Source organism: Panicum virgatum, chromosome 3N, assembly GCF_016808335.1.
Source record: "Panicum virgatum strain AP13 chromosome 3N, P.virgatum_v5, whole genome shotgun sequence".
In the NCBI taxonomy this organism is placed as follows: Eukaryota; Viridiplantae; Streptophyta; class Magnoliopsida; order Poales; family Poaceae; genus Panicum; species Panicum virgatum.
This window is the reverse complement of record NC_053147.1, coordinates 17,678,014-17,692,736: the sequence shown is the minus strand read 5'-3', so window position 1 is coordinate 17,692,736 and position 14,723 is coordinate 17,678,014. Positions and strand designations below refer to the sequence as shown.

The window sequence follows — 14,723 nt, the reverse complement described above, 5'->3', positions numbered from 1 at the left end:
CTCCACACCGAGGTCGCCATCGTGCCACCGGGCACCGGCCTTGGCTCCGGCGCCTGTCCATCACGCTGCCAACGCCGCCCTTGGCCAGTCCAGTCATGCCGTCGCAACGGAGGAGCACCACTACCGCCGGCCGCGGCGTCGAGTGGCAAGGACGGCGCGAGCACACGCAAAGCTTGGCCGCGGCCGCCTGGGCCGCAGAGGCTAGGAAGCGCGAAGCTCCGCGAGCAAGACCCAGGCCTGGCTTAGAAGGGGGGCAGGTAGGGCGACGGCCCGGGGCCCATGAAGTTAGGGGGCCTAAGATCTAGTATGTAGTAGGTAGTAATATTTGATTCAGCTCGGAGTATATAAGTAGACAGACAAGCACACAGTTAATCACATAGATCTTCTGGATTTTCCGCCGTTTCGTGCCGCGATCGCGACTCGGGATTCGGCGTTTCGTTTTCTTCTGCTTTCGCTCGAGTCCGGTGCCAGGTGTTCTTCTTCATACGACCAAACACCAATACGGGAGACAGGAGTTCGACGGACTCATGCACATGCACGCCAGTTGGTGCGGCGGTACCTCGGCACTGCGACCCGCGCGAGCATCTGATGCCTAGCAGGCACTAGCACTAGCGCTCTAGTAGGTTGCAGGTAATGAGCTGTAAGTTTAATTTTCTAATTGTTAGGATTCATATTTGAGGTAATCATAATACACGTAACCGTAATAATTCTTTTATGTTCTGGAATTTTAGTTTATAATATTGATATTATCTTCATGAATTACATATAATATTAGTTGAATTTCTATCTTACTTTTAATTATCATTTTAAATAAAAAATAGTTGGTATAAAAGACTCCATATTGTCTGGCTCGCTCTGGGCCCTCGAAAACCATGAGCCGGCCCTGGCAAGACCCGACGGCGTCCCACGGGATGGTGCCCGCAGAGAAGGCCAGCGCCTCCAGCGACGTGCAGCGCCGCCGAGACCTCCTCCAGCGAGCTCCGATGACCATAGAAGCAAATAAATATGAGCTTTTTCTTTTAAAAAAAGCAAATACAAACATCGATCAATTGTTTTTTCTGTCATACTTCATCCGATCACAGATGCTTGCTGTTTTAGTTGCAACCCACCCCCTTTCACAAATTGATAAATGCAAGGCGTTCTATGATTTTTAGGCAATTTACCACATTTATGTTCCAGCATTGCATCTTAGCATCAATTGACTCCATGTGCACTTTAGATATGTCAATTCAATAAAAGATGATCCTCTCACCTACTCCCTCTGTCCTGAAAGTTTTTCAAGGCTTAGATAATAGAAATAGTTTTCCGTAAGGATATGAATGGATTTTTCCAGCCCTGCCCGGAGCATGCCTTGCTAGTCTACTCCCCTTCGTTCCACTCATCCCGAATGTGTTCAAAAACCATTTATGCAACGGCATGTGCTCAAAGGCTGGTAAAACTAACATGGCCGCAATCAGCTCGGCAACCCCCTGCCAGATTATTCAATTGGGGATTGTATGTTCAAGTGATTCGGGGCTGTACGCGCCTTGCTAACATATCTGAACATTCGTCAGATTATCTCGCAATGACGGACTTCGCGTTTCATTCATGGGCCGGCCGCGAGAACATGCAAGCAGCAACAGCACGCAGCAGCTAGCCAGCTATGCTTCATGAACTCGCCCACTCATGAATCGTGACCACTAGCACGCTTAGCAATCGCCTCGGATCGATCCATGATTTTCTGCTGGAATCAACGAATCAAGCACAGATCACGAATGAATGTACTTAGAATCGAATTCCAGAACACGATTCATGCTGAGATGAATCAGGAAAATCGATCGGACACGGCAACTATGATAGCTGGGATTGCAAAGAGACGCGTTCTAGGCGAAGAGCAGCTCGACGTGCGGGGTAAGGTCCTTGTGCGCCTCCTTGATGGTAGCCTCGGCGACGCCGGTGGCCATGGACACGTCCCGGACGGTCTTGCTGGCGCCGGCACGCTGCACGACCATGTAGCTGATGGCGGCCGCGATGGACTCGGGGTTGCGGCGCACGTCGAGGGATTCGTCCAGCCTCCGCGCCGCCTCCTGCGCGGCGCGCATCTCCTGGTTGCCCATCCCGAGGCGGGAGCAGAAGCGGCGCATGTAGTCGGCGGCGTGCACGACGCCGATGTCCATCACCTGGCCGGCCTCCTCCCCGAGCACCTTCTTGATGTGCGTGGTCATCCTGCCGACCTCCTTCTTGGCGCCGGCGCCGGCGCTCGTGGCCGTGGCGAGCTCCTTGTACGTCCGCGGCTTGCCCTCGTTGCGGCACGCGACGAAAAGGCAGGCGGCGTAGAACTCGTCCCGCTTCTTGCCCCGGGGGCACGCCTTGGCCTCGTCCATCCTCTTGTACACGTCCTTGGCGCGGTCCCTGATGGTGGCGACGAGGCCAAGGCGGTCGGCCATGTCGGCGATGGCGCGGAACGCCTCGAGCAGCGGCTGCTCGGGGTCCGGCCCGCCGCTGATCCGCATCCTCGGCAGCGCGTGGCCGCCCTCGCCCTGCATCTTCTGCGGGCCGTTTAAGACGATGCGGGTGCCGAGCGGGGCGTTGTTGAGGAAGGGGTCGTTGCGCCCGCCGACGCGGCTGGGGTCGGGGTCCTCGCCGCCGCCGTCGTCGGCGAAGTTGCGCCACTCGCTGCCCTCGTCGACGTAGTGCGCGTCGAGGACGAGCGCGCACTCGGTGCAGATGGTGTCGCCGGTGGCGTGGTCCAGCACCACCTCCGTCCGGCGGTGACAGTCAGGGCAGAAGAGCAGGTCACCCGCGGCGCTGGGCATGGTCGCCGCTGCTCGACTCTTCGGCTCTTCGAATTGGGGCAGGCGACGCGACGCGACGCGACGCACGTGCTGGTTCTATTGGATTTCGCGGCGGCGGCGGGGACGCGGCGCGGCGGATTGGGGGTGGTTTCTGGGAGGGGTCGGCTGATATTTATAGACAGAGAAGGTCGGTGGGCGGGCGGAGAGGGGTGCGATGCGCGCCGGAGGAGTCGGAAACCCCAGGGCGCGTTAGTTCCCAAATTTTTTTTGGCAAAAATTACTGTAGTAATTTTCAACTAAAGATTAAAAGGACTAAATATGATTTAATTGTAAATCTAATTATACAGATGGGCGGAAAATCGCGAGACGAATCTATTAAGCATAATTAATCCGTCATTTGAGATTGATTACTGTATCACGACATTGTCTAATCATTGCATAATTATGTTTATTAGATTCGTCTCGCGATTTTGCCCGTGAGTTGTGGAATAGATTTTGTCAGTTATCCATATTTAACACTTCTAATTAGTAGTTAAACGTTCGAAGTTACTGTAAGGCACGAAATTAATTGAAAACTAAATGGGCCCCGGTTTTTGCGGTGACTTGCGGCCTACATTTCCTTGTAGATTTGGAGCTCTAGTTCTCGGGACTGTCTATCCGTTACGATGGAATCGTATGGTCGATTCTCGGACAACCGCTGGTAGGAGCTTCAAACTGTTTTTTATCCTTTTTTGTAATTTTTTTTGTTATTTTGTGATAAAAAAGTTTAGGAAAAAATTACGAAGAGACGAAAAAAATTAATGAGAAAATATTTGAAGAGAAAACTTTTACATCCAAACAAAAATAGAGAGAGGAAGAGGACCTCCAGCCCGGTGAACCGCTTGAGTCAGATCCAGAGCACAAGAATAGAGAGAGGAAGAGGAAGGAGACTGGAACACGGAAGGGGATCTCATGGGGAGGAAGGCAAAAGCTGCTAGAGAAAAAGGGGATGGGCAAGCGGTTCACAGAAGCGGAGTCAAGGGGGTGGAGGGAGGAAGGCAAAAGCTGCTAGGGCGCGAGGCCCGCCACGTTGGGGTCGAGTGCGACTTCGCTTCGGTCCAGTCACTTTGGGCTAGTTCCCCCCGTTCTGTACACGATTTGATTTGGGACGTTATGCTCTGTATGTAAAGTATAAAAAAATCTTGAGTTTGAGTTTCGTGTGAGGTATGTACACAACTCCTTCCAAACAAGCCATACTTCTAAGTGAGGTCCTTCTCATCAAAAGGACGGAATTGTAAGCAAGAGTAAGATCCTGTTTGGGAGGGCTTCAGCTCCGGCTCCAAATCCGACTTCTATTGGAGCCCTCCCAAACGGTAATTTTGGCAACGGCTCCAAGTTTGGAGCTCCTTGGAGCCCCTAAAATCACGCTAAGTGGAGCGGATTGAGCGAGGTGGGGCCAGGAAATGGTGGCTCCGTGCAGATGCTCCTCACCTTTTCCCAGCCTTTGCCCTTGAGTGGGGGCCATTGAGGCGGCCGGCGGCGCTAGGGAGGAGATGGCCTGCAGCGGCCATGGGCAGCCGTAGGGAGGAGGTTGAGGCAACCGGCCACGACGGCGGGCTCCGGCGAGAGGCCGAGCGGCGGCATCGGAGGGGAAAGTGGTGGTGCCGGCGGCCGAGAGCTTGGAGGCGGCATCTATGGGGAGGAGGTGGCCGGAGGCGGCCATGGGGAGGAGGTGGTCGCAGGGCGCGGCCTGTAGGGTTGGGGAGGAGTTGGCTGGCAACGACCGCGGCAAAGGCAGCAATGAGGAGGTGGCTGGCCGGCGTCCGCGGGCAAGGACTGCGTGGAGGGCCAGCAGGGAGGAGGTGGCTGGGCCGACGGCCGCGGGCAAGGGCGGCTGGGAGGTGCCGGAAGGAGGAGGTGGCTGGCCGGCGGCCGCAGCCAAGGGCCGCGAGGAGGGGGCGCAGGGAGGAGCTGGCTAGCAGCGGCTGCGGGCAAGGGCCGCGGGGAGGATAGGGTGAGGCTACCGACGGCGTTGGGAGGAGGAAGAGGAGACGGGAATGAGATAAGGAGGAAAGAGAAAGAGGAAAAGAAAATAAAAAGAAATGGTCAAAAGAAAAAAGAAAATAGAAAAGAAAGTGTATTATGGACATTTAATTTTTCTATATATTTTAAACAACCTACGGGAGCCACTCCACCAGAGAAAACCGGAGCTAGAACTATTTTTGGAGGAGCCGGAGCCCTGGCAAACAGACCCTATCCCACAATATACTGTTATCTTTGCTTAATTAATGTAAGTCATCTTGCAACAAAAGAAACTATACAAAGTCAACTTACCTATTCGCACTATAGGGTGTAGTAGCTCCCAAGCCATCAGCTGAAACACCAGTAAGTCAACTTGCCTATTTTACCGTATAAAAAAAACCTTACCTATTTTGCAATGCAAGAAACAACAAATTGGGCTTAGCCGTGGGCTTTCGTGCAGCCGGTTAGGGTGTGTTTAGTTCACTTTGCATTTTGCATTTTTACGTTTTTAGAAGGGAATTTTCAATATTTTAAGTATTAAATGTAGAGTAATCATAAAACTAATTACAGATCTCGTTTGTAAACTATGAGACGAATCTAACGAGACTAATTAATCTATCATTAGAGTTTGGTACTATAGAATTACTGTAGCAATTTAATGTCCAATCATGTCCTAATTAGACTCATCAGATTCGTCTCGCGATTTACAGTCCATTTGTATAATGCGATTTATTTTTGACTACATTTAGTATATGTAAGCATCTAAGGCCTCTAGGTATGTTTCGGTGATTAATGACAACCATTATTGTGACTAATGAGTTTGTGCAGCTTAATGAATCATTACCGCTCATTTGGTCATATGTCAAAAGAGGCCCCTCAATTTCGTTATCCAAAAAGGCGATCTCGGTATTCAACTCAAATATATGTCAAGACTAATGATCTTTCTAGTCCTAAGTGTCATAAGGCTGAGAAGGACACTTATGTTAGTATAGGTTTTATAGTTTTGTAGTGATCGCACTATTAAGAGGGGTTAAGGTCAAGTAACTTGAGCATGGACATGGTCATTTGAAAATAGATGCACACTATGGTCACTCAGGTTCCTATAAGTTCAAATAAGTGGTTTTCAACTTATATCTCAAGAATATTTGGATTTCACTCAAGACTCAAATCAGAAAAGACAAAATCAGAAAAAGTCTATACACCGGTTTAACCGACGCTTCCACTTTTCTATACGTCGGTTAAACGCAGTCAGCAGAGTTTGGACAGGTTCTATAAACCGGTTAAACCGATGTTGTTTGAATTAACGTCGGTGCATTAGTCCAGAGTTGATTTTTCCAGGGCATTTCAAGTTCAATACACCGGTTAAACCGACGCTGTTTGAAATGAGATGTCGGTGCAATTGACCAGTGAGATGGTTTTTCCAGGGATTTCAGAAGTTGTACTCACCGGTTAAACCGACGATGGATTTGAGTTAACGTCGGTGCAGTTGTCCAGAGACTTGGTTTTTCAGTTGATCAATGGACAACTACACTCACCGGTTAAACGATGATACGTCGGTTAATCTGCCCGAGTTGTAATGGCTATTTTTCAGAATGGGTAGTTTACATTCATCGGTTAAACCGACGCTGGCTATTGGAGGTACGTCGGATTAACCGGCGCTAAGCAGTTTTCTGGCAGCTTTTCTCCAACGGCTCTATTCGTGTGAGCTGCCTATATATACCCCTCCAATGGGTCATTTTGCACTCTCTTGACACCAGGCAACATTTCATACACTCATATATTGTTGAGATCCACCTTGAGCTTCATCATTCACACATTTGTTCATTCAATCATTCAAGAAGCAAGATTAAGGACTTGAGTAGAGAGAACAAAGTTGGCATTAGAGAGCAAAGCATACCAGAGAGTAAAATTGGACAGAAAAACAAGAGTCCAATTTTACTCTCTGGTATGCTTTGCTCTCTGATGCCAGCGCTTGGCTTGACTAACAAAGTTGTGCACAAAAACCTTAGGAATGTTCTGGTAAATTTTGAGAATTTTCGGAGTACTGTGCTTTCAAATATACCTATTTTAGTGCATTGTCCAGAATCTTTTTAAATGAATCTCACCCGTGTACATCTTGTGTACAGATGGCTGCTCCACCTCTCATGGTGTTTGATAAGAACCAGCGTGCGCACTCCGCGTGCTTGCACTAGGAGGGCTTCCCTACCATCCTTTGGGACGTGATGCGCAACGACGGATATATCAGCCCCCCACGATATGTGGGTGAGGAGTTTCAGGAGATGGGAGTTGCACGATGCCGTGTGCGCTTGACCCATGCTCCCCACCCCGATCATGCACATTGGGTATCTTTGGAGCCGGAAGCAATTGGACACCGTCTGCAGGATACTTGGGAGCTTGCAGCCATGAGAGCGCTCACTAGGTTTTGCACGGCCAACTATGCTGCTTTCGCACTAGCTCTCATTGGTCTTTTATAATGACCACATGTGGTAGAGTCGGGTCAGGAACAGGGGTCACCTTGTGGCGTACCGGGCTGAGGAGACTATTACGATGTCAGTTCGGTGCATGATTGCACTATTCCGCTATCAGGCTATGCAGGACAATGTTGTGGTCCAACTGGTTGACTATGCACAAGCTAATCATAAGATGCTCAACATTAGAGACGAGGAGATCGTGGATCTTAATGCCCAGATTGACCAACTTGAGAGTCCAGTGGAGGAGCGTGACACTCTCTTGGGAGCAGGGGCGGAGGACCCGGTATGGCAAGGTGTGGCGGGCGCCATGCCTTGATTTTTTTACAAGTACCCCTAGATCTTCTATCCGTTTGTCCCCCAGCAGCCACAGAACCTCTGTCTCCAACGTTCTGAGCAGAGGAAGAGGTTGTAGGAAGAAGAAATACAGTATTGGGCCGAACGAACCGTTATTTGCTGAACTGGGCCGACCGATGGCGGGTTCCTTTTTGGTTAATGGGCCGGCAGCAGGCAGCCTTTGCCCCCATCGAGTTCCACCCAGGGTTCACCTAACCGACCGGTCTCCGGTAACCGCCGGGCTCCGGTTCCGGTTTACCGGACCGGTTGCACCGGTTACCGGTAGAAACCGGTCAAATTCAAATTTAAATTCAAAAAACTCAGTTCAACCAGTTCGTACCGGTATACCGACCGGTTAGACCGGTTTACCGGTCGGTTTGACCGGTTTACCGGCCGGTTTGACCGGTTTGAATTCAAATCCAAATTTAAAATCGCATGTGTAACCGGTATACCGGCCGGTTAGACCGGTTTACCGGCCGGTTTGACCGGTTTACCAAGCGGGCCTTAATGGGCCGTCTCATTTTTTCCTTTTCTTTTTTGTTTTAACTTTAAATGCCCGAAAAGTATGTTAAACAAATGAATTTTTGAGAAAATTTGACACCATTAGATTCGTTGCACCTTGAAGTATTTTTAGAAATTTTTTTGGGAATTTTTCATTTTTTGGAATTCAAATTTAAATTTTGAATTTGGGTCGGTTTGGTACCGGCCCAAACCGGAACCGGACCGGACCGGTTTGACCGGTAACCGGTCAAACCGGACCGGTTACCGACGGTTCGGTTAACCCTGGTTCCACCCGATGCGACTCCTCGTCTCCATGATGAAAGGTGCGGCCGTGCGGGAATCCCGATCGGAAGACGAAACGACGAGGCTGCGACTCTCAAGCGGCGTGCGGCGTGCGGCGTAGCCGCGTCTAGCGAGGCGAGTGCGCGACGGCACGCAAGCAGCAAGCTGAGCTCACAGCAACGGCGGCCGGCAGCCGGCGGCCAGCGAATCAGCGACTGAACCAGAGAAGACTGAAGAGCAATCATGAATCGGAAGGGCAAATACAAGGCCAAGTCTAATACAAGAGGTAAATAAAGTGCAATTTGAAAAATTACTTTTAACTTGAATATTAATCTTTGGACAATTCGACTTCGCCATACCTTAAATTTTTTTCCGTCCTCCGCCACTGCTTGGGAGAGAGAAACGCTGAGATAGCACTTTTGGAGCAGCAGCCCAACGCCCTTCAGATTCAGCTAGATAATGCCTTGGACCTCATCGATGTGCAGCAGGCACAGCAAGCTCAGCCCGCTGCCATGGAGGTGGATAAGGAGGAGGATCCCGAGGAGATTCAGGGTGTCTCAGAAGTTGATACCGAGTTCCCATGCCACCACCTCAGGGAGCTCACTCTCTAGTGCAGAGCGAGTCGTCAGTCAACAATCTCGACGACTTTTAGATGATGTTCTAATAGTCTTTTGCACATACTCCTCGATAGGATAGCCTAACTTTTGGACAGTGATGTATTAGACTAACTAAGATTTGAGTACCTCTCTTTTGTATGGAGTGCCAATCGGATGTAAAGACACTCTAATTGTGTAGGTCGTAGCTGAAACCTTGGTGGATGGTTATAATGTAAGCTGGCAGCTGATTCGGTCACTTCTGAAACTTATTTTAATTATTAACTATGTTTCCTTGCATTTCTGGGGTATGTGTCGAATAACAAAGTTGTCGTGAATTTCATGATCTCGGTGCTCACAAAATTTCAGCACTACTGGACTTTTGTACCAACAGTTATAGCCCAAACATTGCACCTCGGGTTGCTGAAAAACAACCAGTCCAGAGAGGCTGTAAATGAATTTTTCGACCCTCCTAACTACGAAATCAGCTCTTGTGATGAATACCAAAAATGTAGAACAAATTATCTTTCTGCTGTCAATAATTTAGAGCATTTCGGCGAGCAGAATGCGAGATATGAATTTTCTTGTAACGGACAGCGTTTCTGCAAATGCTGTTATCATAATCGTTCCAGTTTTATGTATCGCAATTATCCTTATTGCACTTGGGCTTGTATACCATGTCGCTAACAAATTAAATTGCACATTCCAGATGTTGGGACCAACCTGCGGCCGTCCTGAGGGCTACGACTATGCGAGTGGTAGCGGGTCGCAGTAGCCGCCACCACCGCCGCCAGACTTTGCGGAAGTCCTGGCCACACAAACTGAGCTGCTCCGCCAACTTTTTCAAGGGTAGCAAGTTACTCGGATTTCTTGGTACCCAGTCCGCACTATTCAATAGGACTGAGGAACCTCTTGATGCGGACACTTGGCTTCGTACCATCGAGTCCAAGTTTTCACTGCTTCAACTCCCATGCTCCGAAGCAAGTAAGGCTCGCTTTGCCGCACAACAACTTCGTGGTTCAGCGCGTCTTTGATGGGATAATTATCATGGCATGCTCCCTCCTAATCATGTTGTTACTTGGGAGGAGTTCATAAATGCCTTCAGAAGCCATCATATTCCTGAAGGTCTTATGGAGAGGATGATTAATAAATGAGTTCCTGGCTCTCACACAAGGGACTCGCAATGTGCTACAATATGCCCAGGCCTTCAACAATCTCTGTTAGTACACAGGACATCATACTGACACAGATGCCAAGAAGCGGGATCGTTTCCGCAGAGGCTTGAGTACTAAACTCAAGGAGTGTCTGAACCTCGCCCGTCCAGATTCTTATAATGAACTTGTTAATATGGCAATCACTCAGGAAGACTGTATTCTGGCACATCGAACTGAGAAGAAGAGGAAGGCACCAGCTGGACCCTCTAGTGCCCCTGCACAGAGGTATCGTATTGTGCAAAATGCTCCACCTCCATCTGCTCAGAAAGCCCCTCAGCAATGGCGTTGGGTTATCAGGCCCCCACAGCAGCAGGGTAATGCAAGACCCCTGGCCCCTCAGCAAACTGGCCCAAGGCCGAATGCTCCACAGCCAATCCGTCCAAGTGACGGAAATCGTTGTTTCAATTGTGGAAGTTCAACTCACTTCGCTCGAGAGTGCCCGCAGCCCAGGCGTCAAAACCAGGGCCAAGGTTCTAATTAGAACAACAAGAACAAGGGGAAAAGGCAGACTGTTCAGGTCAGGCAAGGGCGTGTCAACTTCACCACCCTTACAGAGCTTCCAGAAGGGGCACCAGTGACGACGGGTACTTTCTCTATCCACAACCGCCCCACAGTTATTCTATTTGATTCTGGTGCATCTCATAATTTCATTAGTGCTAAATTTGGTGCAAAAGTGGGTCTGGATTTTTGTCACACAAAAGAGTCTTACATGATATCAACCCCGGGTGGGAAAATTGCTTCGAACCAACTCATAAGAAATGATGCAATTTTGTAATCTCTGGTCCCACCTTCGTGTGGGCTATGTTTTGCTTTGTCGATCCCGGAAGATATGTGGTTTTCATCGGCACTTTACCAGAGGGACTGCCAATGAGCCGTTTGAGGTGCGAGTTAAACTTCATTTGCCTTTGCAATGATGGTTAGCGCACTTAAGCCGGTTTTGTCGGGTGGTTCTCTTGCTGCTTGATGAAGCGACAAGTGCACTAGATATGGAGTCTTAGCGAGCGGTGCAGGAGGCCCTTAATAGAATCATGCAAGGCAAGACCACGATCATAGTTGCCCATCGTCTGAGCACTATAAAAGACGCGGACACCATATCAGTTGAACAAGGTCTGAACCCTGCACGCTGTCATTATTTGATCTGATTATTCTAGAGTTTCTCTTATCACTTGTAAATGTTAAACAGGCACGCACACTGAACTACTGAGGAACCCCAATGGTGCATACTCCCAGCTTATCCAGCTGCAGGATATAACTGGAGAACCAGATGCATCTGATGTAGATTATCAAAAGTCTAATTCAGCTGTCAGAAGTGCATCTCTCAAGAGATCAATAAGTGGAGGTGCTTCATTTGGGAGTACCAGCATGTATTTGGTCACGACCGCCAGCATGATTGTTCCAGAGAGCACACATATTGAACTACTGTCTAAGGTATCAGACGAAGGTGAAGAATGCAGGAAGGTGCCCCTCTCGTCTTATTTCTCTGAATAAACCTGAGATGCCAGTCCTTCTGTTAGGTACATTTGCTGCTGTCGTATCAGGTGTTTCTTTCCAATGCTAGGTGTGCTGATCTCCAGTTCCATTAAATCATTCTATGAGCCACCTCATCAACTCCAGCAAGATTCACGGTTCTGGACATTGATGTATGTAGCATTAGGAGTTGCTTCATTTATTTCTCTGCCAGTGGAATATTTCCTTTTTGGAGTGGCTGGTGGGAAATTAGTTGAGCGCATTCGTTCTTTATCCTTTGAAAGCATTGTTCATCAAGAGATCAGCTGGTTTGATAAGCCCTCGAATGCTAGGTTAGTCTAAATATTCTGCAATAATATATTGCGTTTCCAGAATTATGATGAAACCTGCACTGCATAGTTATGTCATTGTTTTTTCATGTCTAGTGGAACCATTGGTGCAAGGCTGTCTGTCGATGCCTCAAATATATGACGTCTTGTTGGTGATTCATTGGCATTGATGGTTTGAAGCACTGTTACCGTTCTTGCTGGATTTTTTTATTGCAATAGCTGCAAATTGGAGGCTTGCCCTTGTTGCCACTGTAGTGCTTCCTTTGGGGGGTCTCCAGGGATTTCTTCAGATAAGGTTTTTGGAGGGAGTCAGTGCGTACGCCAAGGTAGCATATCATGCATCACTGCTAAAAGCACATTATCATTCACTCGACTGAACTTAGAAAGCTATTTCATTTTCCTGAATGTTGGACTGTAGGCAATGTATGAAGAAGCAACTCAAGTGGCAAATGATGCTGTCAGCAGCATTCGAACTGTTGCCTCTTTCTGTGCTGAGCCTAAGGTGATAAAGACTTACTATGGAAAATGCAAAGCTCCAGTGCGACAGGGGATCCGTCAAGGCATTGTCAGTGGCTTGGGTTTCGGTGTATCGTTCTTCGTCCTGTACTCTACATATGCCCTTTGTGTCTACGTCGGAGCAAAGTTTATGGTTGATGGCAAAGCCACATTCACTGAAGTATTCAGAGTGAGCAAACTCTTTAGATACCTAACTTCAAGTTGGTTTACATTGTGCAGATAGCATCCAACTGTTGTGTTCTTCTGCAGGTGTTCTTTGCTCTGCTCATGGCAACCATAGGCGTTTCACAGACAAGCTCGCTAGGTTCAGACTCTGCCAAGGCCAAGGAATCAGCATCATCAATATTTGCAATTATTGATCATAAATCAATCCAAGCAGCGACAACGGCATGGTCTTGGTTGACGTTGCTGGTGAACTCGAACTCCGTCATGTCTGTTTCTCATATCCATCCCGCCGTGAAATGCAAATATTCAGAGATCTGAACTTGAGGATACCATCCGGGAAGGTACCACACCACCGAACAAGTGAACATTCATTCCTTCGACTGTGATCAGTTCAAGTGCCGACAGGCAATTAAGTTTCACGCTTCTTCCACAGACGGTTGCCCTTGTCGGGGAGAGCGGGTGTGGCAAATCCACCATCATCGCGCTCCTGGAGAGATTTTACGACCCTGATTCCGGCATGGTCACGTTGGACGGCGTGGACATCAAGGGCCTCAAGGTCAGCTGGCTGCGGCGGCAGATGGGTCTGGTGAGCCAAGAGCCCGTCCTGTTCAACGACACCATCCGCGCCAACATCGCCTACGCCCTACGGGAAGCAAGGCGATGCGACGGAGGAGGAGATCGTCGCCGCCGCGAGGGCCGCGAACGCGCACCAGTTCATCTCGGCGCTGCCCCAGGGCTACGGCACCTCCGCCGGCGAGAGGGGCGCCCAGCTGTCCGGCGGGCAGAAGCAGCGCGTGGCCATCGCGAGAGCCGTGCTCCGGGACCCAAGGATCCTGCTGCTGGACGAGGCGACGAGCGCGCTGGACGCGGAGCCGGAGCGCGCCGTGCGGGAGGCGCTGGACCGGGCGGCGGGCGGCAGGACGACCGTCGTGGTGGCGCACCGGCTGTCCACCATCAGGGGTGCCGACGTGATCGCCGTGCTGAGGGACGGCGCGGTCGTCGCCCAGGGCACGCACGAGCAGCTGATGGCGTCCAGGGACGGCGCGTACGCGTCGCTGGTGGAGCTCCGCATGAGGTCGGAGTGCGCCGGAGTCTCGTCGTCGGCATGAAGCTTTCACTCCCCGATGGAATCCTGCCTAGGATAGGACCACCTGACATTGGCAGACGCCATTTGTAATTTTCTGGTGAATGTTTTTGTTCTTAATTACTTCATACGCATAGCCGTACATTATATTATGTTCATAGCTAAGGTTGTTCATACGTCTGGTAAATAAAAAAAATACGGCGCGCCCTCTGAAAATACGGCGTGCTGTTGTATGCTCATCCAGTCATCCCGGCCCCACGACGGCACGAGCACGACCACCCCGCGTACGCGGTCGATGGAGCCCACGTTTTCGTTGCCGCTGCCTGCGGCCACGTTTTCATCGCCGGCGGGCCCGCTGCTGCCACGCGGCCACGCGTCCCCCGCCGCTCCTGCCGCGTGTCTGTGCGCATGCCCACGCCGCGCAGTCCCCTCGTTATTGGCTGGCTGATAATAAGGCCAATCTCAATAAAAATGTTATAGAAGTGTTATGGACATTAAATTACTAATATGTATTTGACACTCCTGCTGAAACTGGCTAAACTCCGAGCCTTCGCCCTTCTCGTCGAACTCCGAGTCTGAAGCCTCCGGACCGCGTCACCATGGCCATGCACCGGCGATGAAGGATAGGCCACCAGGCTCCCCTCCCCTGTTCCTCCATTTTGTTCTGAAGGTCATTGCTTTTTTTTTTGATGGGTGAAGGTCATTGCTCATCAGGGCATCAGGCACAGGCACAGCTCCGCTAGCTCTTCTCACCCGAGTCATCAGGTACCGGTAGCGTAGCGGTAAATTCTAGAATGCCGCCACTGCTTCTTCGTTCGAGTTCCGCTCGAGTCTATCTTATATTCGATCTAATCCCTAAAGCTGGAGCCCCGTTTCATCCCTCTCCCTGGTCTCAGCACACGCGCAAGCCGCGCCGTCGCCGTCGCCGAAGCCGAAGGTATAGCCAGCCACGCGCCTCCGTCGCCCAGAATGCCAAGTATCGCCGCCGCGTCT

The 14,723-nt window shown here is 50.1% G+C and overlaps 1 protein-coding gene and 1 pseudogene across 1 annotated transcript; one reads left to right on the top strand and one right to left on the bottom strand.

Annotated features, from left to right (window-relative positions):
- Positions 1–1,852: 1,852 nt before the first annotated feature.
- On the bottom strand, positions 1,853–2,795 carry LOC120667624 (transcription initiation factor IIB-like). The gene has a single exon (XM_039947663.1). It carries the CDS (start codon positions 2,793–2,795, stop codon positions 1,863–1,865), a length of 933 nt encoding a protein of 310 aa, XP_039803597.1. The 3' UTR covers positions 1,853–1,862.
- Positions 2,796–8,951: 6,156 nt separating this feature from the next.
- Positions 8,952–13,946, top strand: LOC120664750 (annotated as a pseudogene).
- The last annotated feature ends 777 nt before the right edge of the window (positions 13,947–14,723 follow it).